General features: G+C 36.2%; 1 protein-coding gene across 5 annotated transcripts in view; it reads right to left on the bottom strand.

Annotated features, from left to right (window-relative positions):
* Window positions 1–19,379, bottom strand: part of SPOPL (speckle type BTB/POZ protein like) — an 81,416-nt gene that overhangs the window by 24,859 nt on the left and 37,178 nt on the right. For all 5 annotated transcript variants that reach the window (XM_086718486.1, XM_086718484.1, XM_025935000.2 and 2 more), the window contains 4 exons: window positions 3,724–3,860; window positions 3,411–3,532; window positions 2,770–2,921; window positions 609–736 (listed from right to left, as the gene is read on the bottom strand). In XM_086718486.1, the coding sequence (XP_086574612.1) occupies window positions 609–736; window positions 2,770–2,921; window positions 3,411–3,532; window positions 3,724–3,801 (480 nt within the window). In that variant the 5' untranslated portion in view covers window positions 3,802–3,860. The remainder of the gene's footprint in view (window positions 1–608; window positions 737–2,769; window positions 2,922–3,410; window positions 3,533–3,723; window positions 3,861–19,379) is intronic.

The raw sequence follows: 19,379 nt of genomic DNA, 5'->3' as shown, positions 1-19,379 counted from the left end.
AAATATGACATTTTATGAAAATAAATAAATCTCACAAGTTTGTCAACAGACATGGGTATATCTTAAAAATTTGGGATGCTATTGCTTATAATGCCAATATCTATTTAATTAAATGAACCCAACTGTATAAATATCAAGCTTCTCAATCTTTTCAGGCACTTTCATTATGTATGGATGTACATATTGCAGTCTGTATTCAAACTGATAAGCTACTAATCATGTTTAATATGGTCAACCTGAATATGACAAAAAATAGTGATTACCTATTTCAGAATGAAGAAGATACTTAGAAATTTTCATATAAAGATATACACATCCATAGTCTTTCTAGAAGAAAGAAGTACTTACTATGTGGTAGTATAACTACCATATATAATTTATAGCTGTAGACATGACAGATTCTTTTCAGAATGGGCTACTTACTATATTGAAGACAATCTAGTCTTACTGGTAAAACATCTACAAATGAAACCTTATCAATTATACTGATTACTGAATTTTAAAAGTATTCGCAATAAAAAAAAGTATGCCAATATTGTTCTAGCTTATATTTTTGCTTTATCATTAAATATAACTTTGGAGTTCCTTGAAATAAAAAACGTACCCACCTCACAAAATAATGTAAGCTTGTCATCTGGTAAAAGACCATTAGCTTCATCAAGCAAAAAATCCCTTCGAATGAATTTTTTAAAACCCCAGTCTTTCCCTTGTACAAATCGATATGCTCTTTGGCTTTCTGGTGGAAAACAGAACAGAAGTTTAAACAAAAGAATCATCTAAGAATGTTAATGACAACACAGTTAAATGAATGTACAAAAATAAAACTTGGCCAATACATTCATTATAAAAATTATAGATATGTCTGTTCATAAAATGTCACAAGATTTACATCAGGTAGGACCAGATTGGTTCACAGCACTACTCAGATTTTGGCCATTATCAGTGAGCTCACTTTCAGATTCCTCGATCTCTAAGCAGAAGAAAAGGAGATCAAATCTCTTGGAGAAGGAAGAGATCTCTCTAACAATACAGGCTCTTTAATGATGAAAAAGGATCAAAATACATTGGCATAGTCATACTCCTCCTCAGAACCTGATAAGAAAACATAGCTTTCATTTCTTGTTTCTCCCTTTAAAAATGGATGCTCTAAATCACAACAGCATCCTTTAACTTTCCCGGGGCATCTATCCCACCAGAGAAAAATCCATTAACTGGTAAAAAGAAGCTAAATAAAGTCTCTTATCACCCTAGATCTTTGGACATAATCTCTTCATCCCTAAAAACAACTTTCATAAAAGTCTAAAAGATGGTTTTAGTATAATCTGTAAATGCCTTAATAATGTTGGAGGTAAATTTTTCAAATGTCTAACATACTGGAGAACTGTATATTAAAAAATAAACAAGATCCTCTACAGAAAGTATTCACAATCTGTTATACAAAGAATTAACTGGAGGTGAAAAACCAAAAATAAATTTAATTGAAAGACTCCATGTTACGGGCTGAATGTTTGTTTGTATCTCCTCAAAATTCTTACATTGAAATCCTATCCCCCAATGTGATGGTATTAAGAGGTCAGTGAGGGGCGCCTGGGTGGCTCAGTTTGTTGAGCATTCGACTTCAGCTCACGTCATGATCTCACCAGTGAGCTGGAGCCTGCTTCAGATTCTGTGTCTCCCTCTCTCGCTACCCCTCCCCTGCTCACGCTCTCTCTCTCTTCCTCAAAAATAAACATTTAAAACAATTAAAAAAAAAAAAAAAGAGACTGGAATTAGAGGAGTTCATAAAGGTGGAGCCCTTATGAATGTGATTAGTGCTTTATAAAAGACACTCCACAAAGCTCCCTAGCTCAATCCGCCATGTGAAGATGCAGCGAGAGAAATCAGTAGTCTACAATCCAGAAGAGGGCCCTCACCAGAACCTGGCCATGCTGGTACTTTGATCTTGTACACTCAGCCTTCATAAGCCAGCCAATCTATAGCACTTTGTTACAGCAACCTAAACTAAGATACTCCACTACTGTAAATGTCAGACACCATGAAAATATATGTGAAACTATGTTATTAATTCGGCAAAAGATAATTTTTAAAAGTGTATTTTAAAAGTTTTTTTTTTTTGTAATGACATTACTTGATTCTATGATTCATTTCTAGAAATCACTTAAAATTTAATGTGGCAGTTCATGATATATTTTCCTACTATGCACATTGTGTATTTCCTACATTGCTCTTCTTTATGAAGCTCCAGACCACATGGTTTCAGTTGGCTATATATGTGAAGCTTGAGATGAATTAAATAGATCTGGAGACTAAGAAAAACTGATTTCCTTTCGGTCAGTGTTTAGTCCACCGCTTAAAAAAATTCTAGTGACAAAATATCAGAACATTCAATCTCCTTTCACACTGTTCCTCAGATTTTATTATCTGGTAAAAACAGCAAGGGAGAAATATTTCCTGAGCACCGATTATATTTGCCAGAAACTGAACCAGGCACCTTGCTCTAAAAGCAACAATTTTTCTAAGTGACAAGTAAATACCGTTTTAGGACAAGAAAAAGTAAAATTTTAATATTATTTTTAACAAACTGTACATGTCTTATGAAGTCTAAGATTTAGTAAAACAACCATAACTACACTGGCATTTAAAATTAAATGGCCACATTACATGTTTTAGGTTAAGCAGATTTCAGTGGGGAAAAAATATCCTTTCCAGGGAAAAGTATGTAAGTTAATATGTAGTTACTCAGAGACTTCTTTATCCCAAATCACTTACCCATTGCTTTTGTTTCTTCCCTTTTAGCGTTTAGAAGGGAAAATTTGAATTTTGCTCGAACTTCACTTTTTGGGCAGCTGACTAAAAGCAAATATAAGGACAAGTAGTCTTTACTTTCATCATCTAATCCCTTTGGGTTTACCCTCAGGCACCTAAAACAAAACAATAGGCTCATATGGAGGAATATAAAACGTAAAACTCAAAAGAGAGAGGCAATACTGAAATTCGTTGTCAGATAATATCACAAACAACACTCCCATCAATATCCCCAGTTCTTTGTAATTCTCTATACTTTTAGGAACTTACAAATCTAGTATAAAATTAGACTAATGTCCATGAAGAAACAATAACAGAGGCGCCTGGGTGGACCAGTCGGTTAAGCATCCGACTTCAGCTCAGGTCATGATCTCACAGTTCGTGGGTTTGAGATGCACATTGGGCTCTGTGCTGACAGCTCAGAGCCTGGAGCCTGCTTCTGATTCTGTGTCTCCCTCTCTCTCTCTGCTCCTTCCCTGCTTACACTCTGTCTCTTTCTCTCTCAAAAACAAACATTAAAAAAAACAAAAACAAAAAACAGTAACAACCAAACTATAAAGTAGATGAAAATAATATCAAAACAAAATTCAAAACAAAAATCTTACCATTTCATTTTGTCACTGGGGCTAGATGAGAATGTTGAACTTTTTAACACTTCACCCATTTCCTCTCGACAAAAGCTGAAGTTATTAATGGTCCACATGTAGGAAAATTTTACTACTTTAACCTAAGAGATTCAGAAAACTACTTTTACAATGATGACTTATATGCTTTTAGCTTATCACATGTTAAACATCCCATGACTCACTTTTCTTAATACTTGGAATAACTATGACAAAGTGCTTTACAATATTCTCAAAATGCTATAACATTTTTAAGTGACATAACATAAAGTAAGGCATTTTTAACAGCATGTACCTGTGTATAACACCAGCTTTCTGCTATAGGACCAGTAGACATATCTCCAGGGAGAGGTGGGGTAGGTTCCCGGGACATTGCCACTTTATTGCAGTCTTCCAAGATTTATGCAATATCCCACACAGATGAATACTTTACTACAAAGAAAAGAAGTTTCATTGCTGATGAAAAAGTTTGGATCAAGATAGTACTTCAACAATCATAAAACAATTACTTTCTCAAATTTGATTATGAGGGAACATGCAAGGATTTCATTATTTCAATAATTAAAAAAAATCATAACCTTTGGAACATATAACACTTAAAATCTAAACAAACAGAATGCTTATAGATAAGACATTATTTAATAAAGGTATATTTATCAAAATACCACAAATCAATAAATAACCTACATATACACATAAAATCACAATAACATGGAAGCTTACCGGCAACAATTACAATTTAGCCTTGAACGAGGCAGGGGTTAGACCTCCAAGCAGTCTAAAATCCACCTATATGACTCCCCAAAACTTACTCATGGCCTAATGTTTACCAGAACACTTACCAATAACATGTTGATTAACACATATTTTGTATATGTGTTATATGCTGTATTCTTCTAATAAATTAAGCCAGAGAAAATGTTATTAAGAAAATCATAAGAGAAAATACATTTACTGTACTATATTTATCAAAGAAGAATCTGCAAATAAGTGGACCTGTCCAGTAAGTGGACAGTTTAAACCCATGTTTTTCAAGGGTCAACTTTAATATCTGATTCACCTTTCTTCATCTTTTCATTGATATATTCACAAAAATCTAAAGGGTTGCAAAGTTAGAACAGTCCTGAAAACTACAAATATTAGTCACTCATCTGTCAAAGTTTTGGCCAACTAGAACAAAGAATGAGAACTCAGAAGCAACGCTGTATTAAGAAGAATTACACAGATTTCCACAGAAGTCCACCTATATCTCAGAATAACAGGTGTCTCTGTTAATCTTTTGTTCCTATCAGAGTGCTCCCTACTACATAATATGTACCTTATCAGAAAATTTCTTTCTCGTTAGCTGTTCTCATACTACATTCACTTGGGCATATAATTAATTCAGCATAACTTGGCCAGGACATTAGTAACTGGAGAGTGATACTTTGCAACTTCTGAAATAAGAAAACAAAGTATGAAACAAGAAAACAAAGACTGAAGAAAACTATGGGAAAGATGAACAGAAACAAAAGACCTACAAAAGGTATGAAAAAATGTAGACGTACAAATGAAGAAGTATGTTATAAATTTGCACCAGAAATAAACAATGAAAATATAAAACTACCACTGAAATATACTGCTGTGAAATTCAAAGTGAGAAAAAAATGTTATAAGTATACATGTGTTCCTTTAAAGGAACAAAAATCAAGATGGCCCTATTTTTCTCCACATTGTTAAATGTCTGAAAGTAACAGGATAATTACTAAAGAGTTCTAAGTGAAAAAGAGCTGTAGCACAAGGACTCTACATTCTATCATGTTTTTATTCACATTTAAAGCAGCAAAAACTCATTTCCAGATGTGTGAAATATGTAAACCACCTCCATAGCTATTTGGTGAAGGAATGAATTCACTCAAGTTATTTTTCTGCCAAAGACAGATGAATCAAAAGTAAAAAGAGACAAAAAACCTCCACTATGATGCTAAGCTCTGATTTTTAAACCTCTGAACATGTACAACAAAGCTATAATGTTTTAAAACTGCAGAGACATGCAAAAAAAAGCTTTTAGAACACAGTAACAAAATAAGTGAATAAAATATTAAGTAAAATTATGAAATAATTGGAAATCTATATATGAAAGGGTGACATTCATCTGACCCTCAGATTAAGAAACAGCTGATTCAAATGAAAAGTCAGGTTTGTGGGGGAAAAAAACTACCAACTTCAATGACTCAAAGTTTAGTTTAAAAGGAAGAAAACCTGACAAATTAATTGTAATTCATTCATCCACTGGTAACTACTATTTATAATATGTTCTTCAAGCACAGGAAACATGTTGCGGCAAAAACATAAACTAGTAAATAAATAAGACAATAAATTATAGTAAATGAAACTAAAAGGAAACAAAGAAACAGGAAAAGCAATTGTTATGCAACAGCTGAAAATTCTTCAATTAGGTACTGAGAAAATCAGTTAAGTCGGCTCTGAAGGGTAGATATTTGAGTTGAGAACTAAAAGATAAAAAACAGCTGACACATCAAGGAAAGGTGTCTATCAGAGAGTAGAAAGAACAGCCAACGCCAAGGCCCTAGTTCAGGAAAGAATTTGATCAAATTTCAGGAAAAGGAAGGAGTCCAATGTGGTTGATGTCACTGATGGATTTTTCAGTATAATTTAGACAGTAAGATCAGAATTAGAGTGAAAATACTTCAAATGGAACAGTTTTAAAACTAATCCTTTATGATTAGACTGTTTATGTAATTTCTCTTTAAAAATTTTTTTTGAATGTTTATTTTTGTGAGAGAGACACACCATGAGTGGGGGAGGAGGAGGCAGAGGGGGTGGGGGAGAGGAGAGAAGGGGGGAGGGAGAGAGGGAGAGAGAGAGAGAGAGAGAGAGAGAGAGAGAGAGAGAGAGAGAGTGTCCGAAGCAGGCTTCAGGCTCTGAACTGCCAGCACAGAGCCGGATTCAGAACTTGAACTCAAGTACAGTGAGATCATGCCCCCTGAGCCGAAGTAGGCATGACCTGAGCTGAAGTCATATGCTTAACCGACTGAGCCACCCAGGCACCCCTGTAATTTCCTTTTTAAATTATGGCATTTATACTAACACACTCACCCAAATGTATGTATATTTATGTAAGTTCCTCACATACAATGAATGGGTCAACCAGGCAATTAGAGAAGAAATTAAAAAATATATGGAAACAAACGAAAATGAAAATACAACAATCCAAACGCTTTGGGACGCAGCAAAGGCAGTCCTGAGAGGAAAATACATTGCAATCCAGGCCTATCTCAAGAAACAAGAAAAATCCCAAATACAAAATCTAACAGCACACCTAAAGGAAATAGAAGCAGAACAGCAAAGGCAGCCTAAACCCAGCAGAAGAAGAGAAATAATAAAGATCAGAGCAGAAATAAACAATATAGAATCTAAAAAAACTGTAGAGCAGATCAACGAAACCAAGAGTTGGTTTTTTGAAAAAATAAACAAAATTGACAAACCTCTAGCCAGGCTTCTCAAAAGGAAAAGGGAGATGACCCAAATAGATAAAATCATGAATGAAAATGGAATTATTACAACCAATCCCTCAGAGATACAAACAATTATCAGGGAATACTATGAAAAATTATATGCCAACAAATTAGACAACCTGGAAGAAATGGACAAATTCCTAAACACCCACACTCTTCCAAAACTCAATCAGGAGGAAATAGAAAGCTTGAACAGACCCATAACCAGCGAAGAAATTGAATCGGTTATCAAAAATCTCCCAACAAATAAGAGTCCAGGACCAGATGGCTTCCCAGGGGAGTTCTACCAGACGTTTAAAGCAGAGATAATACCTATCCTTCTCAAGCTATTCCAAGAAATAGAAAGGGAAGGAAAACTTCCAGACTCATTCTATGAAGCCAGTATTACTTTGATTCCTAAACCAGACAGAGATCCAGTAAAAAAAGAGAACTACAGGCCAATATCCCTGATGAATATGGATGCAAAAACTCTCAATAAGATACTAGCAAATCGAATTCAATGGCATATAAAAAGAATTATTCACCATGATCAAGTGGGATTCATTCCTGGGATGCAGGGCTGGTTCAACATTCGCAAATCAATCAATGTGATACATCACATTAACAAAAAAAAGAGAAGAACCATATGATCCTGTCAATCGATGCAGAAAAGGCCTTTGACAAAATCCAGCACCCTTTCTTAATAAAAACCCTTGAGAAAGTCGGGATAGAAGGAACATACTTAAAGATCATAAAAGCCATTTATGAAAAGTCCATGGCTAATATCATCCTCAATGGGGAAAAACTGAGAGCTTTCCCCCTGAGATCTGGAACACGACAGGGATGTCCACTCTCACCGCTGTTGTTTAACATAGTGCTGGAAGTTCTAGCATCAGCAATCAGACAACAAAAGGAAATCAAAGGCATCAAGATTGGCAAAGATGAAGTCAAGCTTTCGCTTTTTGCAGATGACATGATATTATACATGGAAAATCCGATAGACTCCACCAAAAGTCTGCTAGAACTGATACATGAATTCAGCAAAGTTGCAGGATACAAAATCAATGTACAGAAATCAGTTGCATTCTTATACACTAACAATGAAGCAACAGAAAGACAAATAAAGAAACTGATCCCATTCATAATTGCACCAAGAAGCATAAAATACCTAGGAATAAATCTAACCAAAGATGTAAAAGATCTGTATGCTGAAAACTATAGAAAGCTTATGAAGGTAATTGAAGAAGATATAAAGAAATGGAAAGACATTCCCTGCTCATGGATTGGAAGAATAAATATTGTCAAAATGTCAATACTACCCAAAGCTATCTACACATTCAATGCCATCCCAATCAAAATTGCACCAGCATTCTTCTCGAAACTAGAACAAGCAATTCTAAAATTCATATGGAACCACAAAAGGCCCCAGATAGCCAAAGTAATTTTGAAGAAGACCAAAGCAGGAGGCATCACAATCCCAGACTTTAGCCTCTACTACAAAGCTGTCATCATCAAGACAGCATGGTATTGGCACAATAACAGACACATAGACCAATGGAATAGAATAGAAACCCCAGAACTAGACCCACAAACGTATGGCCAACTCATCTTTGACAAAGCAGGAAAGAACATCCAATGGAAAAAAGACAGTCTCTTTAATAAATGGTGCTGGGAGAACTGGACAGCAACAGGCAGAAGGTTGAAACTAGACCACCTTCTCACACCATTCACAAAAATAAGCTCAAAATGGATAAAGGACCTGAATGTGAGACAGGAAACCATCAAAACCTTAGAGGAGAAAGCAGGAAAAGACCTCTCTGACCTCAGCCGTAGCAATCTCTTACTCGACACATCCCCAAAGGCAAGGGAATTAAAAGCAAAAGTGAATTACTGGGACCTTATGAAGATAAAAAGCTTCTGCACAGCAAAGGAAACAACCAACAAAACTAAAAGGCAACCAACGGAATGGGAAAAGATATTTGCAAATGACATATCAGACAAAGGGCTAGTATCCAAAATCTATAAAGAGCTCACCAAACTCCACACCTGAAAAACAAATAACCCAGTGAAGAAATGGGCAGAAAACATGAAAAGACACTTCTCTAAAGAAGACATCCGATGGCCAACAGGCACATGAAAAGATGTTCAACGTCGCTCCTTATCAGGGAAATACAAATCAAAACCACACTCAGATATCACCTCACGCCAGTCAGAGTGGCCAAAATGAACAAATCAGGAGACTATAGATGCTGGAGAGGATGTGGAGAAACGGGAACCCTCTTGCACTGTGGTGGGAATGCAAATTGGTGCAGCAGCTCTGGAAAACAGTGTGGAGGTTCCTCAGAAAATTAAAAATAGACCTACCTTATGACCCAGCAATAGCACTGCTAGGAATTTATCCAAGGGATACAGGAGTGCTGATGCATAGGGGCACTTGTACCCCAATGTTCATAGCAGCACTCTCAACAATAGCCAAATTATGGAAAGAGCCTAAATGTCCATCAACTGATGAATGGATAAAGAAATTGTGGTTTATATACACAATGGAATACTACGTGGCAATGAGAAAGAATGAAATATGGCCCTTTGTAGCAACGTGGATGGAACCGGAGAGTGTGATGCTAAGTGAAATAAGCCGTACAGAGAAAGACAGATACCATATGGTTTCACTCTTATGTGAATCCTAAGAAACTTAACAGAAACCCATGGGGGAAGGGAAGGAAAAAAAAAAAAAAAAAAAGAGGTTAGAGTGGGAGAGAGCCAAAACATAAGAGACTGTTAAAAACTGAGAACAAACTGAGGGTTGATGGGGGGTGGGAGGGAGGGGAGGGTGGGTGATGGGTATTGAGGAAGGCACCTTTTGGGATGAGCACTGGGTGTTGTATGGAAACCAATTTGACAATAAATTTCATATATTAAAAAAATAAATAAATAAAGATATTAGTTCTCCTTACATACTTAAGAGCATTTATTAAGGTATAATTTACATATCACAAAATTCACCCATTACAGATGAATGATTTTTAGTGAATTTATACAGCTGTGCACTCATCAATATAAAACAGTTTTAGAATTCACCCATCATCCCAAGAGATCCTTCCTACCCCCAAATTTAGGCAATCTGTTTTCTACAGTTAGACCTTACCTAGATACCTAAATACAATTGTACAATATGTAGTTCTAGTTGACTTCTGCTTTTTTTTCCCCGAATAGGTGTTACAGTTTCCTGCTTCCTGTCTCATAATTTTTGGCTGAAAGCTGGACATTTTGATTAATACACTGTAGCAACTCTGGATTCTGAATTGAGTTACTGTGGGTTGTTGTTGTTGTTTTTAGTAACTTGCCTGGACTCAACTGCAGTGTCTATTGCCACCATACCATCTGGATGCTGATGTCCCTGCTTGGCTTTTTCTTCTTCTTATTCTTCTCTTTGCCTGGTTAAGCAAACCTTGCAGATTGCCCCCTTCCTTCACACTGAGTTTGCTAGTTTTCACTGACAAAACCACAGGTTTCCTGCTCCCTGACCAAAATCAAATCACCTGATCTGGCAGCCAAGCTGCTGTTTTCCTGGCTGGCCCCAGACTGATAAAACTATCACTTTTGCCTACTGGGCTAGGAGTGGAAATAGAAGCAGAAAGTGGAGCTGGATGTTTCTCTTAAACAAATTCATACTAAATGTACTAAAAATGTACTGAAAAAATTATCAGACTTACCTATTAGAAATATGGGAAAGGGCCCTGTCCTAGTTAATAGCTTTTGCCAATTGGTTCTGAAGAGAGCTGATAAACCTTTACAAACAATTTCAAAAACATAAAGTATTTGCACTCCATGATAGCACATGAGGGGTTAATTTCCCTGTGACATAAGAAATTCCTGAAAATTAGAAAAAGTCAAGAATACTAATAATTCACAGAAAAAGAACTTTACTCATGACTGAAGAAATACAAATTAAAAGAAAATTAAGAAGTCATTTTGTAACCTATCAGACTGGCAAAAACAATCCAAAAAATTGTGACAATATAAGGACAGGCACTCTCATACGTTTCTAGTGGGAATATAAATTATAAAGTTGTTTTAATAATCTCCCTTCTCATTTTTTATGGTGAAATTCCTGGAAAAGAAGAGAAGGAAATAATGCTAATAAGCCACTAATTCTGTAAATTTGAAAATACCTATAGCATTATTTGATGGCCATGAAAACAATTTATACCATTTCTGGTGGCTAAGAAAAAAATTTAACCTCATTTGTAATCAATAAAATACAAAAAGAACACATACAATTTTTTACTTATAGTATGGTCAAAGATTATTTAAATCATTAATCTCTACAGCAAAACTGCAGAGATTCAGACATTACTGATATGCCTGTTTGTGAAACAATTTTACCATTAATATCAAAAGAAATTCTTTATCAGATTCAGCCTAGAAATTTTACCACAATATTACAACTGTGGAGAAAGAGAATTAAGTATTAACACAGTATGTTTCTATGATCTACATGGAGAAGTATGAAACTATTAAGAGTATAAATTTTCTTAATGACAGGAAAAGTATTCAAGATCTGTAGGATGTGTATGTACACAAAATTTTTAATAATACATTTAATAATATATAATTTTATATACCTATGAAAATATGCCTAAAAGGATCTCACTTTTATAAATATAAGTAGCATACAGAGTTAATACACATGCATGAAGAAAAACAGATTGGCACATAGATGCGCTTAATTGTACTTTATCAGTGTAATGTCAACACTGATAAGGTGTACACCTAAATATTAATAGAGTCTATGTCTGGGTGGTGAGATTTTTATATTGAAAACATTTAAGTCATATTTTTAAAAATAGAAAATACAATTGTTTGCATACCATACAATCCCACAGAAAACATGTGTGTGAGTATATGTATCACTTTCCAAGTAGTAGAGATTGAGAAATGTTCCAAGAAGATGGTAGGTCAAAGAAAATTTTAATGTAACCTTTAATGTTTAACTTTTCATAAGAAGACCAACTAATTTAATATTAATAAAATACATAAATAGGGGTGCCTGGGTGGCTCGGTCGGTTGAGCATCCAACTTTGGCTCAGGTCATGATCTCAATGGCTCATGAGTTCATCATGCCTGTCGTGTGGCTCTGTGCTGACAGCTCAGAGCCTGGAGCCTGCTTCAGATTCTGTGTCTCCCTCTCTCTCTGCCTCTCCTCTGCATGCATTTGGTCTCTCTTTCTCTCAAAAATAAAAAAAAAAAATTTTTTTTTTTTTTAAAGCAACATAAATACATTTAAAAAACCAGAAGAGTAAAAGAAAGTTCTTTAATGCCTCTTCAGGAGTTATTACTCTCTTCAAGTGTACTCACAGCATAATTCATATATAAACGCCAACTAGAGGTACCTGGGTGGCTCAGTTGGTTAAGCGACCAACTCTCTGATTTCAGCTCAGGTCATGATCTTGCAGTTAGTGAGACTGAGCTCTGTGACAGGCTCTGTGCTGACAGCATGAAGCCTGGTTGGGATTCTGTCTCTCCCCTACTTTCTCTGCCCCTCCCCCACTCACGCACACATATGCACTCTCTCTCAAAATAAACATTTAAAGAAAGCCAACTAAATAAAAGGCTACAAAGACTTTGCTTTTTTTTTCCCAACTACTCCTATAAATGATGCAGTCATGGAATGGGGGTATGAGAATGCTGGTGAGCAGGCTGTATTTGTGAGTCCTTACAAGACATCATGTACCTTGCAAAAATGACCAGATAGGTTAGAAAGATTACTTTAAAGATTGCAGATAATCAGAAAATGGTTGAAACCTGGAGCCAGTCTATACTCTTTCCATGGAATCAGCTACCCCTTCTGAGTTTAGAGAGCTGAAACAGCTCATACCTATCTGGTCCAGCTCTCCAGGAGTAAGACCAAGAAAAATGGAGGAGCAAGGCAAGAAAAATGGACTAGAGAAATAAACTAAGTTTATACTGTTAGATGAATAGTAGAAGATAGAAAAAGATCTCCCAATATCCATTTCAGTGCTCTTTCCAGTATTCTATTTTTAGTTCTCAAACAAACAAACAAACAAACAAAAAACCAAAAAAAAACAAACAAAAAAACCCCACAGTAGACTATCAACTACATCCGGGACATTCAGGACATCCTAATCTTGTTATTGCAGAAATGCTTACAGGAAGAGAGAGCAAAACTAAAATAAGTACTAAAGAATAGTCCAAGATAATCAACACACATTAGTAAATACATAAAAGTTTCTTCCACATTACATACATGCTTTTCAAAATTTTTAGTGTAAAACTAAGTTTTACTTATTAAAGGAAATTAAGTATAGGAGTTAAGATGGCAGAGTAGCAAGAGAACCCTATGCTTGCTTTGTCTCCTGAACACAGCTAGATAAGTATCAAGTCATTCTGAACACTCAGAAAATTGATCTAAGTGCTAAGAGGAAAAAAAACTGCACAACTAGAGGGAGAAAAGAAGCCAAATTGTGGAAGGTAGCGGGGGAGGAGACATGATTTTTGGGGGTGGGAAAGAATTACCAGTGCTGTGAGAAAAGTGAGCACTGATCAGGAAGAAAGGAGAGAAAAAGAGAGAGAGAGAGAACAGGGAGCAGGACACTGTACAAGAAAAACTTCCCCAAAACCACGGACAGGGAAAACAAGAGGAGCTAATTATCACAATACAAGCAGTGGAGCTTAAAGTCTGAAGTTTTAGAAGTTATGCCATCAATGGGTAGAATGTGGTGTTTGTAGAGGTGCTCCTGTGGAGGAGGGCAGAGGCCCAGGAACAGATAGCATGGTCTGAGAATTCCCTGGGTCATACTAGGTGAGACAGTTCCCTTTCTTGGAGTGCGTTTAGGAGAGGTGGCACTGCCTCTCCGGGGACAAAAGCCAGCAGGCACCATTGAGCTACCCCATTCATTAGATAGGTACAGAGGCACCTGCTGATCGCAGCTAACCTGGACACCGGCTTTTTGCTGAGCTTTTACTGTAAGCTCCAAGCCCCTGCACGTTCATGTGACTGCCCTTCTGGGACAACCCAGCACCAGCCACAGTGTGGCAACATCCTCCCCTAGATGATCAACACCAGTCTGTAAGGTTTGGAGTTTTGAAACCCAGCCAACGTCCCTGGGATAAAACACAGGAGGAGTGCACTGCAGGTACGCAGAGGGCTCAGACACAGTGTGAAGAGAGGGATCTGAGGGATGCCTAGGACAAGCAAGGAAAGGAGAGATTGTTTGTTCATCTCTGAGGGCTTCCTGAACAGTGGCAGGCATGAAATACCCTCTCTGGTGATGAGAGATCTGGCTAACGCCATTTTTATCCCCTGCCATCAGCAGGGATGGATTTCAGTGAGCAGCACAGTGCCACAGCGGATGTTTTGGTGTCATACACCAAGCCCCGCCCCACTGCGCTCTGCAGGTGTTTCTGAACTAGGGCAAGTGTACCTGAGGGTCAAAGCAGCAACAGGCCCCTCCCCCCAGAAGACCAGCACAAACCTCCAATGCACCAAGTCTACTGACCATACCGTGCTGCAAAGCTTCAGCTCTAGGGAAAATAGGATCTAGCCTATTTTAACAAGCAGACCATAACACACCAAGTTAAAACTCACCAAATACTAGACAAGGTCCAAATACTTCCCACTGCAGGCAAGGAGAAACTCTGTAGAAGACTGACCTGAGGGAAAGAACAGCCAAAACACAGCAGCAGAGTGTACACAGCATATACCAGAAACACTTCCTAAAGTGCCAGGCCCTGAACAGCCTATGACTTAATATAACCATTGCTCTCAGAAGCAGGAAACATAACAGCCTTTTCTAACACACAGAAGACAGAGGCCTAGGATGAATGCCAAGACAGAGGAACTCATCCCAAAAGAAAGAAAAACAGATCATGGTCAGAAATCTAATCAAAACAGATATAAGTAATATGCCTGAACCAGAATATAAAACAATTGTTAAGGATACTAGCTGAGCTTGAGAAAAGCATAGAAAACACCATGGAGTCACTTACCACAGAGATAAAAGACCTAAAAACTAGTCAGACTGAAATAAAAACATTCTCTGAGATGTAAAACTGACTGGATGTAATGACCACAAAGATGGAGGAAGCAGCAGAACGAATAAGTGATACAGAAGATAAAATTATGGAAAATAATGAAGCTGGAAAGAAGAAGGAAAGAAAAATACTGGATCACAAATATAGACTTAGGGAACTCAGCGACTCCATAAAGTGTACTAACATTCAAATCATAGGAGTCCCAGGAGAATAGAGAGAAAAAGGGGCAGGCAGAAGGCTTATTTGAGCTACTTAGAGCTGAAAACTTCCCTTAATCTGGGGAAGGAAAGAGACACCAAATCCAAGAGGCACTGAGAATTCCCATTAAAAGCAACAAAAGCAGACCCAAACCAAGACATATGGTAGTAAAATCTGCAAGGTACAGAGATAAGGAAAGAATCCTGAAAGCAGCAAGGGAAAAGAAATCCCCATCTACAAGGGAAGACAAATAAGGTTAGCAGCAGATCTCTCCACAGAAACATAGCAGGGCCAGAAGGGAGTGGCATAATATATTCAACGTGCTGAATGGGAAACATATACAGCTAAGAATACTTTTTCACCAAGTAGGAGAGATAAAGAGTTTCCCCAAAAAACAAAAACTAAAGGAGCTCATAACTACTAAATTAGCCTTGCAAGAAATATTAACGGGGATTTTTTTTCTGGGAGGGAGGGGGGAAGCAAAAAAAGATAGCAAGGAACAGAGAAAATCTCCAGAACCACTGATTTTACAAGTAATACAATGGCACTAAATTCAATGGAACTAAATTCACTAAATATCAATGGACTAAATGCTCCAATCAAAAGACAAAGGGTATCAAAATGGCTAAAAAAACGAACCCATCTATATGGCACCTACAAGAGCATTTTAAACCTAAAGACACCTGCAGGTTGGAAGAGACAGGATGGAGAAACATCTATCATGCAAATGGATGTCAAAAGAAAGCCAGAGTAGCCATACTTCTTTCAAACCAGATTTTAAACCAAAGAATGTAACAAGAGAAGAAGGGTACTATATCAAAATAAACAGGTCTATCCAACAAAGAAGATCTAGCAATTGTAAATATTTACACCCCAACTTGGAAGTATTTAAATATATAAATCAGTTAATAACAAACATAAAAAAGCTCATTGACAATAATAATAGTAGGAGCCTCTAACACCCCACTTACAACAATAGACAGATCATCTAAGCAAAAAATCAACAGGTAAACAATGGCTTGACAGACATTGGACCAAACGGACTTAACAGACATATTCAGAACTGTCATCCTAAAGGAGAATACACATTCTTTCCAAGTATACACATGGAACATTCTCCAGAACTGATCACAGACTGGATCAGAAATCGGGCTTCAACAAGTACAAAAAGACTGAAATCATACCACACATATTTTGAGATCAAAACACTATGAAACTTGAAGTCAACCACAAGAAAAAAATTGGAAAGACCACCAATACATGGAGATTAAACAACACCCTACTAAAGAATGAATGTATTAATCAGGAAGTTAAAGAAGAAATAAAGAAATACATGGAAGCAAATGAAAATAAAAACGCGACAGTCCAAAACCTTTGGGATGTGACCAAAGTGGTCAAAAAAAGGAAGCACATAGTAATACAGGCCTACCTCAAGAAGCAAGAAAGTCTCAAATATACAACCTAACCTTATACCTAAAGCAGGTAGAAAAGGAACATCAAATAAAGCCTAAAGCCAGCAGAAGAAGGGATATAATAAAGATCAGAGCAGAAATAAATGATATAGAAACAACAATAAAAAAGACCAGTAAAACAGATCAACAAAACTAAGAGCTGGTGGTTCTTTGAAAGAACAAAATTGATAAACCCTGAGCCAGACCTATCAAAAAGAAAAGAGAAAGGACCCTAATAAATATGGAAAAAATAAATAAAAATGAAAGTGGAGAGATCACAACCAACACACAGAAACACAATTATAAAAGAATATTATGAAAAATTGGATGCCAACAAACTGCAATTTGGAAGAAATGGCCAAATTCCTAGAAACTCACAAACTACACAAACTGAAACAGAAAGAAAGAGAAATCTGAACAGATAAATAAACAGCACAGAAAACGAAAAAAAAACTGTCACAACAAACAAAACACCAGGGCCAGATGTCTTCCCAGGGGAATTCTACCAGACATTTAAAGAAGAATTAATACCTATCCTTCTCAAACTGTTCCAAAAAATAAAAATGGAAGAAAAACTTCCAAACTCATTCTATGTGGTCAGCATTACCTTGAACCAAAGAACTGCTAGAACAAAGTAGGATATAAAATCAACGTACAGAAAACCATTGCATTTCTATAAATCAATAATGAAGCAGCAGAAAGAGAACTCAAGGAACTGATCCCTTTTACAGTTGTACGAAAAACCATAAGGTATGTAGGAATAAACCTAACCAAAGAGGTGAAAGATCTGTACTCTGAAAACTACAAAACATTTATGAAAGAAACTGAAGATGACACAAAGAATGGAAAAACATTCCAATGGGCTCATGGATTGGAAGAACAAGTATTGCTAATGTCTATACTCCCAAGCAATCTACACATTTAATGCACTCTTTATCAAAATATCAACAGCATTTTTTGCAGAGCTAGAACAATCATAAAGTTTGTATGGTACCACAAAAGACCCCAAATAGCCAAAGCAATCTTGAAATGGAAAAGCAATGCTGGAGGCATCACCATTCGGGACTTTAAGCTCTATTACAAAGCTGTAGTCATCAAGACAATATGGTACTGAACACAAAATTATTCATTTCGTGTTCATAAAAAGTGAGGAAGTACTGATATATACTACAACATGAATGAACCACAAATACCATGCTAAGTGCAAAAAACCAGACACAAAAGGCCACACACACTGTACGATTTCATTTATGTAAAATATCCAAAATAGGCAAATATATACAGACAGAAAGTAGAGTAGTGGTTGCCAGGGCTGGAAGGAGGGGGTACTGGGGAGTTCAGTACTCAGTGGGTATTACTTTCCTTCTGAAGTAATAAAAGTTCTGGAACCAGTCAGTGGTGATAGTTGCAAACCATCACGAATGTACTAAACACCAATGAACTATATACTTCAAAACTTAAAACACTGAGTTTTATATTATCTGAATTTTACCTCATTAAAAAAAATATGCAACACATGTCCATATCCACATATACATTTCTTTTTGATTAAAAAGTAAATAATTATAAAATTTCTTCTATAACTGCTGAGTCTAAACTAGCCATTATTAGATAATAAAATACTAAACAGATTGTTTTTAAGGATTCTTAAAAGAAAAAGTAAGGTTTTTATTTTTTTTAAGAATTGTCTTCAATTAGGCAGTATTCCTAGTGTGTTAGCTATCAAGTTTCCACCAATGAAATAAATAAATTAAACAGCAAAGTAGAGTTGTTCTTTTTTAAAAAAATCACTGAAGAATATTATCAAAATTCTATTCAGTTATAAAATGTGACTACCATGTTAATGAGATGCCACTTTGTGATATTAATCATCTAGCATTTTAATTAATTCCTCAACAAAATGTAAATCATTCAACTGTCAAATACTACCTATCTATGCTAAAAGTTATCTGAGCTGCTTCATGAAGTTATAACTGAAAATACTGTCTGAAATGGCCAAAGCTATTTTATTATTTTTTAAAAATTTTTTAGAGGGCCAAGGAGCAGAGAAAGAGGAAGAGAATCTTAAGCAGGCCCCACCATGCTCAGCTCAATCTCAGGGTCCTGAGACCATGACCTGAGCCCAAATCAAGAGCTGGATGCCTAAAATGACTGAGCCACCCAGGTGCCCCCAAAGCAATTTTATATATATGATGATTATGATTACAAAATGAAAGGAGATGAGCTAATATATAACAATATACCGTGTTCAACAATTTTGCTAAAACTATCAGGAAGAATAATTACAGTAATAAATATTTATAAAAATGATAAACTAACAATACATGTTTCATAAATTTCTTAAATCTCTTTGAATTAAGCATATGATGACTTCATGGGAATGAAATAAGCATTTATTATATGCTTAGATATATCATGCACTCTAATGGGCTTTGAACTACAAAGATAAATAACATATAGTCTCTACTCTGGAGAAGATAATAATATAGTAGGAGAGAAAGATACATGCTAGCCTACTTCCAATATGGTAATATGACAGAGTAACCTATAAAGTAATAATGAAGCAGGGCAGGAAGAATATCCAGAAGATAGACCCTGAGCTCGATTCCAAAGGAAGTGAATAAATAATAGGAAGACTATATAAACTACAGTACAGATCTTATACCAAGCATTCTACACTGAGACCAGTGTAAATCAGTGTTTTGTCATGTATTCTTACATGACTTTACAGACATTGGTCCTTTCTCTAT

The sequence above is a fragment of the Puma concolor genome, chromosome C1 (genome assembly GCF_028749965.1).
Source record: "Puma concolor isolate L17-30 chromosome C1, mPumCon1.1.hap2, whole genome shotgun sequence".
NCBI lineage: Eukaryota > Metazoa > Chordata > Mammalia > Carnivora > Felidae > Puma > Puma concolor.
This window is presented reverse-complemented; position numbering and strand designations above follow the sequence as displayed.